Raw genomic sequence first — 19,645 nt, forward strand, 5'->3', positions numbered from 1 at the left:
AGTAACTCACATAGGTTACAGTTTTATCCATTTATATAGCTGGATATTTACTGAGGCAATTGTGGGTTAAGCACCATGCCACAGGGCACAGCAGCAGTGACCCAGTGGGGAATCGAACCAGCAGCCTTTCAGTCACAGCTCTGCTACTTACCACTATGCTACCCTGTCCCCTTATACCAATCATGCCACATATACCCATCATGCATGTTCTGCCAATGACGTGCCCTCTCTCATGTGACAAATCACCCAGTGTTTGACCTGGCAGGACAAAACAATGGCTCTTAAGTATGCTGTGCTTGTTCCAGGGACCGATTCATTGCTCATGAGTCATGGGAAAACAATGAGCACTCCTATTATGAAGTGAATAAATTGCAGTAAAACATTGGCACTTTATACATGCAAGTACCCACTACTCACTCACCGAGTCCAGAGTTATGTGATGGACAGTACGGATAAGGCCCATGGACAGCAGATGTAATGATGCTGCCCCGGGGGGTGGACAGAAAGGACGAAAGTGTGTTACCTGTGAGGGTGGGCCAGAGCCTCAAGAGAGGAGGAGGAGGAAGAAAAGGAGGGGGAAAAGGTGGCAAGCTTCCTTCAAGGTACTACACAACTTCTCTGAGCCAGAGACTTTGCTTTTTGAGCAGCCTTTTTGCATTCAAGAAAAAAAGAATTCACTGAAAGCACTACAGGAGTAAGATGGTTATAAACCTAGGCTATGAAGTGGCGGACCATTTTACAGTAGGATAACAGGGTGTTGAAACACATTGGGCTCCTTGTCATTTCCCCCATATTATTTAACAGCTGGGAAAGACTAATGAGGAAACCTGATAAGTTAATTACATTCAAATACGGGTATTATGCAAGTCACTGTGAATTGTTATAGACTGTGGTAATGTACGAATGTCAACAATGTGTAAAAGCATATGATGATACCACTGTGAGTTGCTCTAGAAAAAAATACTTGCCTTTATTATTTAATCCTATTTCAAAATCTTATGAAAATCATTCAAAGAAAATGCATTATTCTGTGAATTTCATTAGTCTCGCAAAACTTTATTTCCCCCACAAGTCTCTCTACTTTGTATGAAATATTACAGTTTTTTTCCAGGACATCCCCTGACTTTAAATTAATAAGCTGCATTTCTTGGTAGGGTAACAATCACTTCCTTATCTTTTATTAGCATGCTGTCAACTTATTGTACTAAAGCTACAAATGGACTGTGCTGGGGAATTCCTACAATGACTGTAATTCTTCTGTAATTCATTGAACAGCCCCAAATGTAAGTACACTCAACAGCACATAGCTAAGGGACTGAATTTGTCTTGACTATTATACCGCATCATCCAAAAACACTTAGTATCCACGCGACTCGTTCACATAAGGCTGAGATATTTCCACCAGTACTGTCGTGTTCAGACAGTGACATCTAGTGGACAAAAAAAGCAGTGCTACATCCACAGATAGTCTGGTTTATCCTGTCTAGGGGCAAGCTCTACTTTCTCAGAAAGCGCAACACAAACAAACCCAAAGCACACATAAAATTGGTAAAACTTCATTTTTCAAGAAATATGTGTGGTTTTATCCATTAAAGACACTTTATTACTGAACACATTTGTTTCTTACATAAATTAAAGGTTGTAACTGTACTTTCTGTGTCCTCACTTTAAAAGGCTATTACAAAATGGGTTGGGGAGATATTTCACCCACATGAACATGTTTAGATAAAGCAAACATATAAATCAGATCAATTTAAGTCCCTGCGATGCTCTTCAGTGAGACAAAAATAACATTTTTTCCTTTGACGCATACTGACACACAGCTATGATTGGACACTGCAATACCCACCTGCATAATTCTCTCTCAGTTTTACAGCATCTGTCTGAACTGTTAACTCCCGCACATAAATTTTACTGTATTTCAGGATGAAGAGGCTAGGTTCTTGACCAGAGTCCAATCTTGCTATCAAAAACACAAACCCAAGGTCCAGTGAGGTAACAGTTCACATGGAAGAAATGATGAATTATTTAAAGGTAGACAGACTAAACCTGAGTACAGATTCATGAGTATAATTTCAGAACAAATCCTGCAGAATTTAATTTTTTGAGAATTTATCCAATTGTATGATGCATAAAAAAAGAAATATGCTGTTTCTTAATCACAGCGTTTCAGTGATCAGTTTCACTTTGCAATGTCTTTGGTTGATCTCATCCTTTAGCCAAACTGAGGAGCTGAAAAGAGGAATCTGAATTTGCTTTGCTGTTGCAATCGTTTTACCTTAGAATAAAAGAAGAAGGAGAGAAACAAAGTTTTTTTTTTTTCATCCCGTATCTGGAACTGAAAGCGTTCAGAATAGAAAACACTCAGATCATTCCTGTCTCTCTCAGACTGAGGAAAGGCTCAGTCAGCGACAAAAGGAAAAGGAAATCATGTGACCTAACAGTTATCACGGTTCAGACTGCCACAGCTGTGTGTTTGTGTGTGTGTGTGTTTGTGTGTGTGTATGTGTGTGTGTGTGTGTGTACGCGGAGGTAACTCCGTGTCTCTCTGTGAGTGTGTGTTGTGTGTCCGTGTGCCTATGAGAGAGATCACTTCACCATGAACACACAGGACAGCTACAGCTTCTTTATTTGGCTTTTCCTACATCTGCTCACAGGTAACACGAACCACTGTATGATACATTTTCATTGTTATTAATTGCACTAACTGAAGTATTAATGTTGTTTATGGGTAGGGGTCAGCTTAAACTAACAGTTGCTTTGTTGTGGAGCAGTTAGGCTGGTCAAAGTTCCATTTTACAAAACAATATTCAAATGCAATGTATTTCCAACTACATTCCAATTAATTAAAAACACTTTTTTACCACAGATTTAACAGAGCAAATATATAATATGCAGTAAGTCAAAAGAATGTCTTTTGACAAATTACAAAGAAACAGTTTGATGTTGGTGTATTACTTTCTCTCTCTCACCCTCACTCTCTCCCTATCTCTGTGTCTATGAATCCTGTGTCAAAAAAGGGTGGAAGTATGTGACAATAATGAAGAATGGGTTCCGTAGTGTGATGCATTTGTCATATGTGGTCATGCACATATGATCTTTCTTTGCATTATACCTATTGTTTTTGTTCTTTTTTGCCTGTTCCAAATGTACTCATGCTCTTTGGGGGTGTTAAAGAACTTTTACATTACAGTTTTGCCATTTAGCAGATGCTCTTATCCAGAGCAACTTACACAGGTTACAGTTTTTACATGTTATCCATTTATACAGCTGAATATTTTCAGAAGCAATTGTGGGTTAAGTAGCTTTGTAAGGTAAGCCCAACGGTACAACAACAGTCCCCCAGGCCGGAATCAAACCGGCAACCTCCTACAAGTCCTGTATTCATACCACTACACCCAGCACTGCCAACTGCTTTAAAAAGCTTCTGTCTCTCTCCCCCCTCCCCTCTCTCTTTGTTGCTCAGTGGGTGAATGCGCTGATAGGAAAGTCCACGGTTTTGCAGGGAACAATGTGGTCCTACCCTGCAGATACGACGCACACTATTACAAGCAGCTGCACATGTGCTGGGGGAGAGGAGAGATACCAACGAGCGGCTGCAACAATGAAATCATTTCAACCGACGGACTGAAAGTGACAAACAGAGTATCCCATAGGTACCAACTACTCGGAGACCTGCAGGCGGGGGACATCTCTCTGACCATCCTCAGCGCTAAGGAGACAGACTCGGGGATATACGGCTGTCGTGTGCACATACCAGGATGGTTTAATGACCAGAAGGAAACGGTTCGATTGGTCATTGAAAAAAGTAAGCGACGCGTACAGTGGTGTCATACAATGCTAATGTTTATTTCTGTTAATGCTTCATAACACAGTACATTTAGAAATCACTGATAAAGCATTAATACCTGCATTACAGATCATTGTAAAACAGGCACTGTTATTGTTATGTCCGAGATTATAAGTATTAGTGAATGTGCCTTTGAAGAGACCAGGGCTGTGCAGAAAATTCCATGCAAAGTTACAGCATGCACTCTCATGTGGGACATATTCATATAATGTAGCAACATTACTTGTAATCTACCTCTGTTATGTTCGTTTTGTAGCATTTAGGCTGCTTTTTTCAAACTTTGGTATGGTACCACATCTCTTTGCAGGACCAGAGCCAACAACGAAGACACCAGTGCTACCATCCAACTCAACTGACCAAGTACCTACAGGCCCGTGGACCCCGCGCAATCACACAGAGGGTAGCTACTGCTCAGTCTCCATTAACACCAAGACACCAAGACAATTGTGAAATTTCAGTGTGACAGACCACCTGAGAAACGCTCAGATGTGATCCGTTTCTAATGCAACTATTCAGTAGGTTTCCGTTTGGTGATGTACAGCAATACACACAAATGCAGCAACTCTGTTCCTACGTGACATAAATAACGAGGTATCTGTATTATTCTCTTTGAAGGCACTGCGGTTGCTAACTGTACAGAAAGTTCTGAAAGCTTAACACCAAAAAACAAAGAAGTGGTGAGTACACACATTTGTGTCACATTTCCTGTTAATAAAATGTAAATGCACTTCAACTAGCTGCACTTCAGGTAGTCAAGGAGGATCCAAACAGTATGTTTTGGTGTTTTTCGAGCATAATGTTTCTTCTACTAAAAATACATTAATATTACTAATATATTTGGTAGTTGCATACATTGGTGTGCCAGAATTGAAAGATTCTCTGAAATCTGAAATAGAAGATCAAAGGCATTCTTTGTGACATGGGTATTTAAATTATGTAAATTTCAAACAACCTTTGAAAGCACAGTATTCTGTAGTTTATTGTCATGACTTCATGTCAGAGTCCAAGAACCTCTAACAGAGAAAATGTCTGGACTGATAATTTGGTGTCATTATAATTTATGAAAATGAAAGTCTTTATGCTTTCCCAAAAAAAAAACACTAAAAAAAAAAACTACATCCACATGCATTGAGAAAATTTTAGAAAATGTTCAAAGCATTGTGCGTGCATGGAAAAGGAAGTGAAGTCACAATATGTATTTCGGTTCTCCCTCAAAGCTGCTAGCTCCTTCGGCTGTGTCATGCACAGTAACTGCAAGCTAATGTTCGTATCATCAGCTGTGCCATATCTGCAAGCCCATGATAACTGCACATTTGGGTTACTACCTGCGGCCTGACCTGACAGTAAGTTTTCCTGCAGGCTCGGCAGCAAGGCCCGAACATGGCAGTGGTGTTGCCTGTACTGCTGATACTGCTAATAGTCATTACTGCACTTCTGCTCCTGATGAGTGAGTATACCAGTCTGCACCCATTAACCCTCTTGCGCATACGGTCACACCGGTGTGATCACTAGATTGGAAAAATGGAAAAAATTCTAGTTAATGTTAGCTTTGAGGAAACGGTGTTACAAAGTATAGCAAATGCGGCGGTGAAAAAGATGAAAAGCTTAATAACGCTAATTAAAACATAACGAACCATGTAATGTAACACGCGCACCACATAGCATAAATGTCACGCTGGGGGGCAGTTGGAAATATTTTATAACTTACGTACGAAAGGGTTAAACACCCACCCACGCACGCACACACACAGCCAGACACACATACAGGCACGCACATGCCTGCACACCTAAGCGCAGATACACGCACGCACGCAATCACATGTATGTGCGCACACACACACGTGCAATGCATATTCACAGATACACACACGCACATACACACATGAACATGCATATGCACACACAATGTATAATTCACCAAGCCTGAATTATGACACTGTCATTCAAAACCTGAGACATTCACGATCTTCAATGACCTTGGTCTACCTGCTAAGCAGAAAATGCTGACTTGTATTTGTTTTGATGATCAGTTTTGAATTTTTTCCCCCATTTCATTTACATTTTCATTTCAAACCACTCCCCTAAATTACATCACAATGCATCCTGATTTATCAGATTCATGGGAGCAGTAAGACATTCATTCTGAGCTGTAGAATACAGGGGCACAAAGTCTGCCTAGGGCTCCCATGGTTCCATAAATACTTTTAATTACATTACATTACGTTCATTTAGCAGACGCTGTCATCCACAGTGACTTCCAGCACAGCAGAACAGAAGTGTATCCATTCAAGTTGAATGAGCAACAGTGTTAGACCAGGCTAACAGCAATGCCAGACCAGTGAGTGAGCATAACACTACTGAAGCACTGCCACAAGTTAACTTGTGCAAACTGATTAGACAGCCTAGAAACTAAGGGAAGCCAAGTACACACACTACCATACATCAAAGTCACAAGCTCACAGAATCCAATACACATTGTGATACTACACACAAAATAAACCACAAGTAAAACAAGTAGCAGGTGTTGGCTTAATGATTTTCACTTCCCTAAACCACTTTGTTTTCCTTCCTTCAGGGAAACGATGGAAGAAGGACCGAGAGGTGCTTGGAATGTAAGTACAGATCACTTGTGCACTACATTACCGTCCCCCAAGAACACACCTACTGCTAGGGTTCAACCGCGGACAGAACGAGTGCTGTTACCGAAATGCACCACAGGGGTCTCAAAGCATCACGTCATGTATGTGTATCCTAACTGACTCTGAAGTCATTTCTAAACTCTAACAGGAAACCTCCTCTGTGAGCACAGCGTGCCTTGGTGACAGCGCCCATGTTGTGGTCTGTGCATGTGGGTGGCTACGAGAGGGGTTTCACAAAATGCCAATTGTTATCTTTTTTCTACTTATCTTTTTTTTCCCCAGTTTGTTGTTTGAACCCTAGACTGGAGCTCATGACAAAACAGGAATCTCTGACTGTGTGATTGATTGAGTTCAGGTGGCAGTTCAGTGTAGCGGTTTGTTTTTCCAATGTGACGCCAGAAGATTACAGGGCTGAATCTCAGGGAAGCCACTGCTTCTGTACCCTTGAGCAAGGCCCTCAACTTGAATTTCCTCAGTAAAAATCCCCTGTAAATCCTTTACTCCTCAGTAAAATCAAGTTGTATAAATAATACGAAGTAGTAAGTTGCTGTGGCACACAGGGAAGTTAATTAAATGATGATAATTTACCTTCTGCTTTACTCCTTAAGATCACAGTGGAATGATGACACCGTTCTCTACATGAACACTGAATCCGGCCTGGGCCTGGACACCAGAGACATAGCCCAGGAGAATATTTATCAGCTGGATAGCAGAGAGGACTATGAAACATGCCCTTGATGTCTGGAAGAGGGCACCCCCGCCCCCCACCCCCCACATACCACCCCCTTTCCCTCATTTTACTCAGTGCAAATGTGGTGTCGTTGCCTGTATGGACAGACAAGCACCACAGTACTGGATTTGCTAATGTCTGGAGGGGCCCTGATACCGTAAAACTGAAATTGAAAGTGAAGCAAGCTTCAATCAATAGTCAGTTTATTTAGCTCCTAAGACAATTCTTACGTTCCTATGAAAATGATGTGGTGATTGGCAACAGGATGGATGATTCCACAACAGCACCCACAAGACAACAGATTTCCAGGATACGTGTCCCCTTGATGATGTCAGTTAAATGGGGCCCTGAAGTCTCTTGACAGACGTGTGATTGGCTCATGTGACAGTCACAGTGTATTACTTCCTCTGTTGAAGATACTCTCGACAAATGAATGTAGCATGACAGCACATTGCTGGAGATTGTAGAGGTGGGGGCAGGGGTTAAGCTCTTTTGTAGCTCACACTCAAATGCTAGCTATAGTGTGTAGCCAGATCATTTCTAATGAAAGTCTTCAGAATTATAACTAATATGATTACTGTAAATGTGTGTAATGTACATGTGTTATGTTCATGCTCTGAATCTTTGATAGCATTTGCTCAGCATAGTCACAATTGCTGAGAACATAAACTTGATTAAAATAATTCTTGTATTTTCCCTGTAATGATTATAATGTAATGTTTTTCCTGTAATTCCTGGGTTATCAATTTTTATCCTTATTTTTCATTCACAACTGAACATGCTTGTGTGCATTACTGCATTAATGCATTATCCTACACAAATAATTTGACCTCAAAGAGATCAGCAGTCACTAAAATGAAAGAAAAGAACTGTGTTTGCCTTGAAAAAAAAGAAACATCTTTACCCATTAAGGACAACTGTTGACTGAATCCATGCCTTAGGAAAATTTGCTGCATGTTCAGAGGATGAAACAGAAGGAACTATTTTTTGTGTCCTTCAAAGCCTATTGTGGCAGAACTCTCATGTTGCACAGAAACAGGTCTTTAACAGGTCCTGAGTACTGAGATTTTTTTATTCCTACTGGGTATCATTTTCTTGTTTGTGCTGCTGTGTGTCTGATGTCATCCATTACAAAGAATTTCAGAAGCCTCTTGGAGAGCTGAAGACAACATTACTCATTTAATGGCGATATACACGCTTGAGGTGACCTTAGATAACAAATACACCCGCATGCTTCATCAGTTGCCTGCTGGGTGGTTTCTGACATAGGCTGTCCAAAAAAAACTAGCAGTAGCATTTTTAAAGAAAGTTGCTCTGTTTTGTGTGGCAGTGGTCAACCAACATAAAGTAAAAGGCACACCCACAGGAAGGAAAGAACCTCAAGGCCGGAAGACACCCCTCCGTCAAGCTCTAACCCCGTGACCACAATCATAATATTGTATGTCTGAAGTTTGGCTTGGCCCTTTAACGCTAATTTTACAAGAGCCCTGACGATACCCCACGCTGCTCAACACCCCCCCCCCCCCCCCCCCCAACACGCACACACACGTACACAGATTTAATGCTGCACTTAGCATTTCACACCTTCACATACTTGTTTGTGACACCTGTGACCAACCCAGTGGAGGACAGTTATAACTGGGAAAAAAAACTACACATGTATTGCTATACAGAGAGCAGTTTCGCGTGCAGATGTGTGAACACAGACTGGCGCACATAGTGCAAAGCAGTCGGTCCACAGCAGCTGGCTGACGACTTTGTTTACTCGGAACAGTGTATCATGCGTGGCAATCTGTAACCACCCCCCCTCCCCAAAATGCATCTCGTTAACATTTACAGGGACGTGGACAATAAATGCAGGAAAATCCCTCGGTTGACAATGTCTCCTTTCTCTACACCCTACACCCAACACCCCCCCGTTTCACCCCCGTCCTCGCTCTCGCTCTGAGATGAGGGGTTAGCGAACCCCTGTCTGTCCCGGCTGGAGATGTCACAGTCAGAGGTCCCAGAACACAGATGCCCATTGAGGCGCCTGCTGGCCCGGGCAGCGCGCTACTGGCAGCGACTCGAACAGAGCGGTGTCGGCTACACCCCGACTCTAACGCACCGACTTTCCCCTCCTCTGGGATGGCCACCCGTGGCGGGTCGTTTCGGCTGCGCTGGGTCCTCGTCCTCACCATCTCAGGTAAGGGAACGCGACCCCAACGGTACCGCTGCCTGAAAAACCAACCGTTGTGCCCGCTTGACCCCCTAACCTCTACTTCTTGCGCCCGTGAGTCCTGCGTGGCACTTCGACAAAAAAACAATTTGTAAGATCGGCTGCGTCTACTATATACTGTTCCTGTGGTTACTGCAACACTGCTAAACTGTAACTTGGTAGATGGCATACATGCCCTTCCAGTCTGGACAGATATCATTCAATCAATAAATTTTAATTTGTTACAGCGCATCTAAAAATCAAGACTTGTCATAAAGCGCTACACATATCTTCTTGGGGGGGAAAAAACAGAAAATCCAGGGAAATTGGGAAAATGAATTATTACCTGACCCCGGGAAAAGGCGGTCGAGAGGACTCCTGAAAAAATATTTGTATCACTACTGAAACGCTCTGGAGAATCAGCTGGGAAATACTGGCCAAGACTTTAAGCACCACACCTGCTGCTACTTCTAACAGTAGGTCTGCTCCAATGATTAGTAGTATTGTTGTCCGGGATGTTCTGTTTGCAGCGATAGAAATAACTGCATCAGTATGGGTTAGTGAATAACCTTAACTTAATGCATTATTGTACTTTGACATGATGCGACACGCTACCCCGTGCTCGAGAACAACTGATGAAAAATTGCTATAAAGGAAACAGCTTGCGTAACCTAATTGTGTGAATGTGGAGGAAACAAATTAAAAAACCCAAAAGGTGGAACGAGGCAGACCTCCCAAACCATAATAGCTGAAGTGAAATTCATAACTCACCGACACCGGTGATCTTCTCTCGAGCCAGCACTGTCACACGGGCTCCCACTGCAACCAGCAACAAAGACAGCAGTCCAACGCACGGCTTCGGCGAATTAACAAGATATACGTGATGTCAAAAATACTGTCTTGCGAGTCCCACCGGAACAAACAGCATATCAAAACGACCCCGGTGACCACGATCGCTGTAGGCCTCAACAAACGCCGTCTGCCGATGTGTCGGCGATAACAAACATCGGGAACAAAATGACCGGAATCGTTATACGCCTTTACCAAATACGTTTGCAGGCCTCCCCCATCCAAACTTTATCCACGAAGAATACGTCCATGTCTCGGTTACGTTCAAGGGTTCCGCCACGCGTATAACTCCCTCCTCTTCCGGTCAGCGATTAACCTGCTCTATGCTTACCTGGAGGGTAGGTGGCTCAAGATGCTTGATGATGTCAGCAAATATCAACTCAAAAAAATGTGTGAGCGTGTAATATGTTGCTACCCCTCCTAACTGACCGTAGCCTAATAATATGTAATATGTAGTAGTAGCCCAGTAATATGTTCGTGTCAAATTAACTCTTACAGAGTACCTTTTCCGTATTTACTATGACACTGATTATTTTAGCACTGTGTGTGGGCTTGACATGGTCACGCGCAATGTGGTGCTTTGTCTATGAAGGTTACCGTTGTTCGTGTGGCATCATTAGGCTATAAGCAGGTTCGGCGCTATGGGGGCGCTTAGGGATGAGTTGCACCCCCAGACGGAGCTCAGTGCACCCCCAGTTGTCTTCTTATATCTATATATCTACATAATATTTATGATTTTTGTCCACCCTTCTGGATTTCAATTGCACCCCTGTATTTTCCCCTGGCGCCGACCCTGGCTATAAGCACATACGTGCCTCTGCTTTGTGAGTCGCTTTTGATAAGTGTGTGAGCTAAATCAATACATTTAAATGTTAATGTGGGTCTGATTGCTGCCGCAGCTGTACTTCTCTCCATTTGTTCGCTAGTCCCACTCCAGCTGCCGATAAAATGGTATACGCTTTTAACATTAACCACCATGCTCTGACAACCACTGTTCTCATGACCGGCAATACCGCTAATGCGGACAACAACGTCTTTCTCGTGTCCTGTTGTGTAGGTGGTGTATTGATGAAGGCCACCTGGCTTTTGTGCCTGCCATTGAGGAAGGTTGTTTACTTAAAAGGTTATTCTGTCGCAATATGGGACCCTGTTGCTGGCAACAGCTATCACGACAGGAATCCAAGCAAATTGTGACTTTAGGGTTAGGAATTCGGAGCTCTTGGCGTTACTCAAAAGGATTAATAACTGAACAACTAACATTGTTTACTAAAATAAATTGTTTAATGGCGACTTTTCCATCCACATTGAAAATTCACAACAGTTCTCTCGCATGGACTTTTTTATGTAATGATGGCATAACTGACACCCGCACTGCTGTGCGTTAAAGGCGAAGCGAAAGCGAGTAGCACTAACAGGAGCTTTATCTGATCATTATTCCAACACAGCTGCCGCGGCCACCATTCTGGCTTTAGAGGTGACGGAGGGAGGCTACGTCAGTCTGTCCTGCCGTTACTCCGTCAAACGCTACGGTCTGAGCCGCGTGTGCTGGGGCCGCGGCTGCGGCACGCTCTGGTGCAGCGACATCCTCGCACAGACCGACGGGACCGGCGTCATTTCCAAGGTCTCGGACAAGTACCGCGTCACGGGCGACGTCCTGTCAGGGCAGGTGGACCTCATCATTCCCAGGGTGAACCGGATGGACAGCGGCCCGTACTGCTGCAGAGTGGACATCGATGGCTACTTCAACGACAAGAAGGTTGTCTACACGCTGAGGGTCGTGAAAGGCAAGCGAGTTTATTCCTCTGGGAGCGCGCGACATCCCTAATGCAAAGGACAAGAAATTGTCCATGCATCTTTATTAACACAGTTACTTTATTAATTTCTTTATGTTAATTATTTTTGCCACGGACCTTTGTTACCGCGTGCACGTAAGCACACCACAAACCCATGACCTTCTAACCGCCTTGGGCATGAGGACAGCCAGCGTTATTTCATAATACGATGCACATGACTAAAAGCAGAACAACTGAAAATCAGCTACCTCGGTTTCACCGCCACCCATCAGCTGTTCGCATTGGGCATAATCATCTCGAGTACGCTATCATGTTAAGATCGAGTCTTACTGACCCATAGTTACCTAATTCCCTATTGATTTAGTGCACACGAAGGGAGGCTCGCTAATGTGATGAACTCCGCATAGAATTACTGAATTTCTAATACAAGCCTTATGAAAGATTTAAGTCTACATATTGTAAAATGTGTAATAGAAAAGTATAAGGCATGCAAATAAAATGAAATATATGCCATAGGGCAGTGATATTTTCAAGCATGCAAAATATAAGATTTTGGGACGCATTTCAATATATTCATTTATACTGCACACACGCACGCACACACACACACTGCAGATATACATTCGGCACAAAGTCTGCTCAACAAGGAGAGGGGTTGTCACTAAGTCACCCCTGCAAATGTCAAACTCCCAGTGGTTGTGTCATCATGAACAAGCAACTCAGGAAACTCAGGACAACGCAGGGCTGAAGACAATGACTCATTCGGCAGCTACATTTGTGCTTGCTATGCAAATCAGTCTAAGTGGCAACGGGACGGGTATGTCTGCATGTTCTCATATCAGTCATTCACAGTTCTTTATTCTTTCATTTCAGCTCCTGCAGTGACAACCATGCCAACACCCACAGCCCCACCCACTCCAGAACCACACATACCTACGGGTGAGTACGACTCAGAGAGCCGGCAGCCAAACCACCCTGTAGCCCCCTCATGCTGACCAGCCAAAGTTAAGTACTTGGATGGGACACAGCAGTGTGGCATAAGGAGTAGCGGAACTTGTAACCAAAAGGTTGCTGGTTCGATTCCCCACTGGGCCACTGCTGCTGTACCCTTGGGCAAGGTATTTAGCCCACAATTTCCTCAGTAATGATCCAGCTGTGAAAATGGATAAAATTGTAACCAACTGTAAGTCACTCTCTATGATAGGATCTGCTAAATGACAATAATGTAATGTAATGAGACACCAGGGTGCTGCTAGAAGTGGTGTTGGTAGGCTAGTGCTGGGGCTCTTCCCTCCATACCAAATAAAATTCAGTGCTCCAGCATAATGAAGGGGACACTGTTCTGTATGAAGTTGCAGGGTTTGGGAGATATCAAACTGAGGTCCTAGCTCACTGTAGTCATCAAAGTTTGGGTGGCACTTATTGGCTGACAAATTGAGTGCTCAGTCTCTACTCAATTTCCCAGAACCTTTCACTCCCTGGGTCTTTACTGTAAGCAAGAAATGAGTTCTCAGTTGCTTTTCCTGTTGCCTGGGTAGGCAGACAGATGAGATTGATGACGTGTTGCGTGTAGAGTTGTGGATTCCTGGCTGCAGTGCCAGTAAAAGATGCAGTGACACAGCAGACGTGTGCCCCCGTGCGAAAACAAGGCCACAAACCCGCCGCTCGAGGCGAGGAGGTGCGCCCGTTTCCAGTAATACACAGATGAAATGGAAAAATGCCTTTACGTATTCAGCGGCCTGCCTCTCTTTCTCAGGAATTACTAATGCGGGCCTTCGTGGGTTTTGTTTTGGTTTTGATTGTTTTTTTTTTTCGGGAAGCTCTTGTGAAATCAAGATGTGTGCGCAATCCCATGCCTGTGGCCTCCGTGAACCTGCTGTGTCACTTTAAGAATGAGGTTTTGCCCCTTTCAGACCCCGGGTGGTATGGAGAGCTGGCGATTACAAGGGCTGAGGCCCAGCCTTCAGACAAAACCCCCCCTTACCCCCCACCCCCCCCCCCCCCCCTTACCCCCCACCCCCCCCCACCCCAATATTTCACCCCTCTGTTCCGCTGCGGAGCTGAGTCCAGGTACACTGTGATAGCTCTCCTATCGCATTACCCACAACCACAGCTGCAGTGCACGACATCACTCTGAACGCTGGCACATGCCCAGACAGAGAGGACTGTTTGGACTTTGCACGCACTCCCCAGGCTAAGGTTTTCTTGGAAAAAAAAAAGAGCTTGATGCTGAATTAATCCTCCCCTTGCTGGTTTGTTGTGGTCATCAACAGTGGAGTGATCCTTTTTCCCTTCCTACTTTAAGTCCTGAGTTTACAGCACCAGCGCTGATGGAAGTAACATCATTAAGCAGACAGCTGTTAGGTATTTTAAAAAAATATCTGTTAGTGTCTGGCTGGGATATCAGGTTTCTTCAGATACCAGATAAAGGTAGTATGTGGACTGATATATAGCCCTTGGGAGACAAGGAATGGGGTTGAGGCAACTGCAAAGCCGGGTACACTGTAGCAGTAATGGAAAATGAAGTGAGCTACTACACATGAACGGCTGAAATAACGATGATCAACACATCGAAAGAACACACCAGGAATACGAACTGAGTAACTCTTGTCTGGTTCCCGATGTATATTGCAGAAGGGATTTAATTGGTGGCTTGAACAGTGGGCCGTGGAGGGTTCACTGCAAGGTTACAGGCTTGAATCCCACTTGGGCCTGTTTGTTGTAACCTTGGGCAAGGTCTTTAACCTGAAGTGCCTCAGTAATTACAACAGCAGAATAAATGCGTAACACATAAGACTGCTGTGTGAGCTGCGCTGAGTAAGAGTGTCGGTTAAGGAAATGAACGCGGGGACACGGCGATCTGACCGGCTCTGTGTTTCTGACGCAACGGAGCTGCCGTTACCTAACGCGGCAAGGCTGTGGCGGATTCTGTTTCCTCACGCCTCCCCTGGGTTTTCACTGAGCGCTGTTCGAGGGACAGAGCCGAGCGCCAACCGCAGGCAGCCCCACCGCCTCAAGGGGGGGGCTTCCTGTCAGAGCTGCGCTTTTGGTTCACATCAGCAGTGCCGCCTCCATCTCAGAGACCACCCCTGACTCACCCGTCCCGCTTAGAGCAGACAGCAGACGCATGCAGACCAGCGTTTTTCTGCGATTCCCGCGAAGGGGGTCACACCCGATGGGACCACAGTGCTGCATTAGTCAAAAGCGAGTGTTACACGCAGAGGAAACTAAATATCAGAATATTCCATCTGTTTCAAGTGACAGGTGTTACTGTTAAACTCAGGCCTTAGTGAATTTATTAATGAATGCTTTATACTTTATTAGCTCAAAATAAGTAATTGGTACAAAAAGTGTAATTTATAGGTACTATTGTTATTATTATTATTACACTATACATATGTTCATTGGTGTTACCTATAGGCATAGTATAGCAACAAAAATGAACATGTGTGTAGTATAATAATAATATCACTGTATATATTATATTGTTGGAATACTGTAATAATAATGGTTATGAAAAATAACAAGTGATGAAGATGGAAACAAAATGCATTGAGTTCATTAGCAGTTTTGAATCATAGATACATTAATATATCTGTCCTTTATTTATTTGTCAGTGTTGAATGTCTCACTGTCTCTCTCTCTCTCTCTCTCTCTCTCTCTCTCTCTCTCTCTCTTTCTCCATCTTTCTCTCCCTCACAGACCCAGTGTGGGAGGAGGAGTCATCGCATCTGGATGTCTCAAAACGCAACTCCAGCCTCAAGTCTGGAAGCGTTGTGAGTACAGGTCACATGATGTAATGGACTCCGTTCATCATTAGTTGATACTGATTTGTGAGCGTCTGGTTTTCTTGCCTGTGTTTCTGCCCCCCACACTCTGCTCTGCGCACTCCACCCAGGAGGAGAAGCCCATCCCCAGCCTGTCCCTCCAGGTCAACATCCCCGTGCTCTCTCTGTCTCTCAGCCTGCTGCTGGTGCTGCTGCTGGGCTCTCTGGCACTGCTGGGGTTCAAACGTAGGTACCGTATCCATTCCTGCTCACCTGTGCGCCAGGACACCTACACACATAGTCATCTGCTTACCTGGACACATGCTCACCTGTTCAGCGGCACACCTACAGACATGCACACTTGTTCACCTGCACACATGCTAACCTGCCCATTTGGACACCTGCTCATGTGTTTACCCACAGAGCTGCACGTGCATGCTCACCTGGACAGCTGCACATAATCTCACCTAGTCTGGGTATGAGCCATACCTGGGCATTAAATCATCATCAGTGTCATCCTCCTCTTCATCACCGTCATCATCACCATCATCATCTTTACAAGTGAAGTGAGACTGTTTTCCCGATTAGAGCCATTCATGTAAAGTAACGGACCTCATTTAGCCTTACTGCTACAGTGTTGCCTGTATTGCAGTTCCCTCAGTTCAACCCCATTCTGCTTCTCATTCCACTGGCTACAGAGGCCTGGTCCAGGTGCTAACCTGATATCACAGGCAGACATGAATAGATGTTTTAAATTAGACATTTTTGGGCTGTGGAGATGCATAAATCATTGTGTTATTGCCCACTTCATTATCAACACAACCTGGGAAACGTATTACCTCGACATTAGTCTGTGATATCAGTTTCACCTGAACAGGAGGGCTAAGTGGGTAACATGTAAAACTGGAAGCAGGGCCCCATACATCTCTGTGCTTACTGAGGCTGATCTCTGTGTCTGTGTCCTTTTTTCAGGGAAGATCCACCGAAGGTTCCTGAAGAGGGGAAGGTAAGGGAGGACAAGGCAGGGGCGGGGGTGGCGGTGCAGTATAGTGATAAGGAGCAAATTTTGTAACCGACAGGTTGCTGGGGCAATGCTGCCATACCCTTGGGAAATGTGCTTAACTCAATAAACATCCAGATGTATAAATGGATAACATGTAAAAAACTTTGAGCTATGTAACTGACTCTGGATAAGAGCGCCTGCTAAATGACAATAATGCTAATGTAATGTTAATGAGGCAAGTGTGTCTTTCTGAAGCGCTCAGACCCACGCCCGTGTGCTCACCTGTGCGTGCACCTATCCCTGCAGCCTGTCGACACTGGAGCCCCGTCACATCATCTATGAGATCCAGACCAGGAGGCCCGTGGAGGAGAACATCTACACCCTGGACTAGGACATCATGGACACACACCCTGCCCCAAGCAACAGACATACATGGGGCTGACCACACCCGACCACGTGACCACCTCACCTTCTCTAACTGCAGAGGTGTGCTCTTCTCGCGCGTGAATTTCCGGAGACAACTGCCGACGTAAAAATGATGACGTGAAGGATTATGACTGTACCAAATATCACTTAAAAACTGATGTGAATATATTCATACATATATATGATTTGTTTTTTAAAATACTATCTTTGGGTTTATTTTCAACTACATAATTTGAAGATTAGTTGATTTATTTTACCAAATAAATTGCTGGGTTGTGGGTTATTTATTTTTTTATTTTTAAAAAAAAAATCTTTTAAAAAATATTAACATCACTGTCTGTCTTTGATAATGAAATAAATTAACATGTGAAGTATGTTGAAGTAAAAATGTAATGTAACACAAATTAAAGCTAGTAACAATGCTTTTATTCCAGTGCTTTTTACAATGTTTGAGAAGAAAAAGCAGAACTTATTTCAAAAATCAAATATTTTTTCCAACATTTTAAATATATTTTTCTTTCATTTGAAATATATGCTTCCCTATTTGTTGTTATGTAGAAATAAAGAACCATGTTTTGGTATTCTACCTTAATAATGACTATGGCTCTGGAATGGTTATGGCATTGCAATGATATCAGATGTATGTCAAGTGTCCATACATTTTTAGATTAAGGTATAGGCTAAACAAGTTCATGTTTGAAGCAAAAGTTCAAGCTTAGCAGAATTCAGTCTTGGGGGGTCCAGTTCTTTACACCTAAATGAGGCTTTGATATGAATTATTATTTCTTTTAAATCTGAACACAGTCAACAATTACTGTTTCAACAGGAAAGCAAATATGCAGGAATTAAACTGACCCCTGAGTTACATTTTCCCTGAAGACAACCTAGCCAGAGATATTGTGTACCATATTACAACCAGATAGTCTGGCCATAATATTTACCCCCACTTATCTTCCATCTTCCTGACTTCCTCCACTGCTGTCTGTGTTGCTATGATAGCTGTGGATGTTCTATTTTGGATCATGCCCCTTCAAGTATATTAATGGCAAGCCAACACAATAGCAGAGACACAACTTTCAGCGTGAAGCACAGAGAGCTGATTATTTGTCAGTATACAGAATAGCTGTGATGTGGCATTTTTTATTGGTCCATTACAAGAGGATCAATGAAAAGAAGAGGCTATTCAGGTCAGTTAGGCATGGCTTTCAGACTACAGTCTAGATTGGAGCCTAAGTCCTTGTCAAGCCTGGTGTTGAACACTGTCAGGGTCTCTGCCGCTACCATGGATCTTGGTAAGCTATTCAATGCGTTTTCTATATGTCCTAATGTTAGGGTGAGATTTCACCCTTAATTCAAAAAACCTCATTCAGATCTCCCTTGACTCAACTTTTGTCAAGAACAAAAGATGAAGTACCTTAAGTCTCTCTTCTTAACTCATTTGACACCTGAACCAGTCTTGTTGCCTTTCTCTGTGCTTTTTAATAAGCTTCTGTGTCCTGGGGTGAGAAAATGAACACACCAGGGGCAAAAGCTGTGATTGCTGCTGTTTCCAGCCAAGCCCTGTTTATGTGCTTTACTGCTACTTGAGTGCACGACCATTTTGATCTGTAATCGAGCAGTAGCAGATGCTCCATTCTCAGAATTCCGAAAAGCTGGTGTGTCTGATGTGCGAGAGGCTGTTAACTGGCAAGTTGATATTCTGTGTGAATATGGGTCCTGTTGCAATACCAACTGATTTCATTTCCCGTATTTTGCCATTTTTGGTGCGAAAATGGCTCATCAGTGACACCTTGTGGAGGAAAGGGGTGCTGAACTGCTTGTGCTTTGGTAATCGTTTTTGACCACCCAGGCACTCCTGGCCAAACTGTTCTATTTTTACAGCCTTTCCTTTGCTTGCCAACCATTGCTTCACAATAACAGGTGTTATAATAGAGCAAGTGGCTGTTAATTAGCCACTAACATAGGAGATGGAGACCTTACCTTTACATTTACATTTACATTTATTCATTTGGCAGAAGCTTTTATCTAAAGCGACTTTCAAGTGAAGCAGAGTACAACACAAGAAAAAGCCATACATGGAGTCAAACATTAATGCAAATGTTCCCTGAATCTGTGCCTTTGTGATCAATAAGTTTCCAGTGTTAGTAAGAATCACTCATCAGCTGCTGACTGCTTTTCATTCAGTTATATCTAATGAGACACCTACATTTAAATTACCTTTTTAATTACCTTTGTGTGCTGCTCATTAAATCGTTTTAATTACATAACAAGAAGAATGGGTTACACTGAATGATTCTGATTACAGGAGAAGAGATTGGAGATCTTTTTAAAAACTTGATTGTTTTTCCTTTTTTAAAAACTAAAATGATTTAATGTAAGGAGCGCCAAGGC

General features: G+C 43.3%; 2 protein-coding genes across 3 annotated transcripts; both read left to right on the top strand.

Annotated features, from left to right (window-relative positions):
• The first annotated feature begins 2,575 nt into the window (after positions 1–2,575).
• havcr1 (hepatitis A virus cellular receptor 1) lies at positions 2,576–7,249 on the top strand. The gene is made up of 7 exons (XM_036525803.1): positions 2,576–2,657; positions 3,467–3,808; positions 4,158–4,250; positions 4,466–4,527; positions 5,210–5,297; positions 6,426–6,462; positions 7,098–7,249. Exons 1-7 carry the CDS (start codon positions 2,600–2,602, stop codon positions 7,225–7,227), a joined length of 810 nt encoding a protein of 269 aa, XP_036381696.1. The 5' UTR covers positions 2,576–2,599; the 3' UTR covers positions 7,228–7,249.
• Positions 7,250–9,220: 1,971 nt separating this feature from the next.
• On the top strand, positions 9,221–17,351 carry timd4 (T cell immunoglobulin and mucin domain containing 4). 2 transcript variants are annotated; one of them, XM_036525766.1, is made up of 7 exons: positions 9,221–9,404; positions 11,711–12,049; positions 12,932–12,997; positions 15,761–15,834; positions 15,957–16,075; positions 16,798–16,831; positions 17,135–17,351. In XM_036525766.1, the coding sequence occupies exons 1-7, from the start codon at positions 9,236–9,238 to the stop codon at positions 17,168–17,170; spliced, it is 837 nt and encodes a 278-aa protein (XP_036381659.1). In that variant the 5' UTR covers positions 9,221–9,235; the 3' UTR covers positions 17,171–17,351. The 2 variants fall into 2 exon arrangements, with proteins under 2 accessions (XP_036381659.1, XP_036381658.1); XM_036525765.1 differs by having other exon boundaries at positions 15,957–16,071.
• Positions 17,352–19,645: the final 2,294 nt, after the last annotated feature.

The sequence above is a fragment of the Megalops cyprinoides genome, chromosome 3, assembly GCF_013368585.1.
Source record: "Megalops cyprinoides isolate fMegCyp1 chromosome 3, fMegCyp1.pri, whole genome shotgun sequence".
Lineage (NCBI taxonomy): Eukaryota > Metazoa > Chordata > Actinopteri > Elopiformes > Megalopidae > Megalops > Megalops cyprinoides.

Bases quoted from the DNA above. Each gene is read 5' to 3' on its own strand.
- timd4 (XM_036525765.1), top strand. From the start codon at position 9,236: ATGCCCATTGAGGCGCCTGCTGGCCCGGGCAGCGCGCTACTGGCAGCG. The intron at 12,050-12,931 runs GCAAGCGAGTTT...CTTTCATTTCAG, and splicing joins CACGCTGAGGGTCGTGAAAG to CTCCTGCAGTGACAACCATG. The intron at 16,072-16,797 runs GTAGGTACCGTA...TCCTTTTTTCAG, and splicing joins GGCACTGCTGGGGTTCAAAC to GGAAGATCCACCGAAGGTTC.
- havcr1 (XM_036525803.1), top strand. From the start codon at position 2,600: ATGAACACACAGGACAGCTACAGCTTCTTTATTTGGCTTTTCCTACAT. The intron at 2,658-3,466 runs GTAACACGAACC...TTTGTTGCTCAG, and splicing joins TTTCCTACATCTGCTCACAG to TGGGTGAATGCGCTGATAGG. The intron at 4,528-5,209 runs GTGAGTACACAC...GTTTTCCTGCAG, and splicing joins CACCAAAAAACAAAGAAGTG to GCTCGGCAGCAAGGCCCGAA.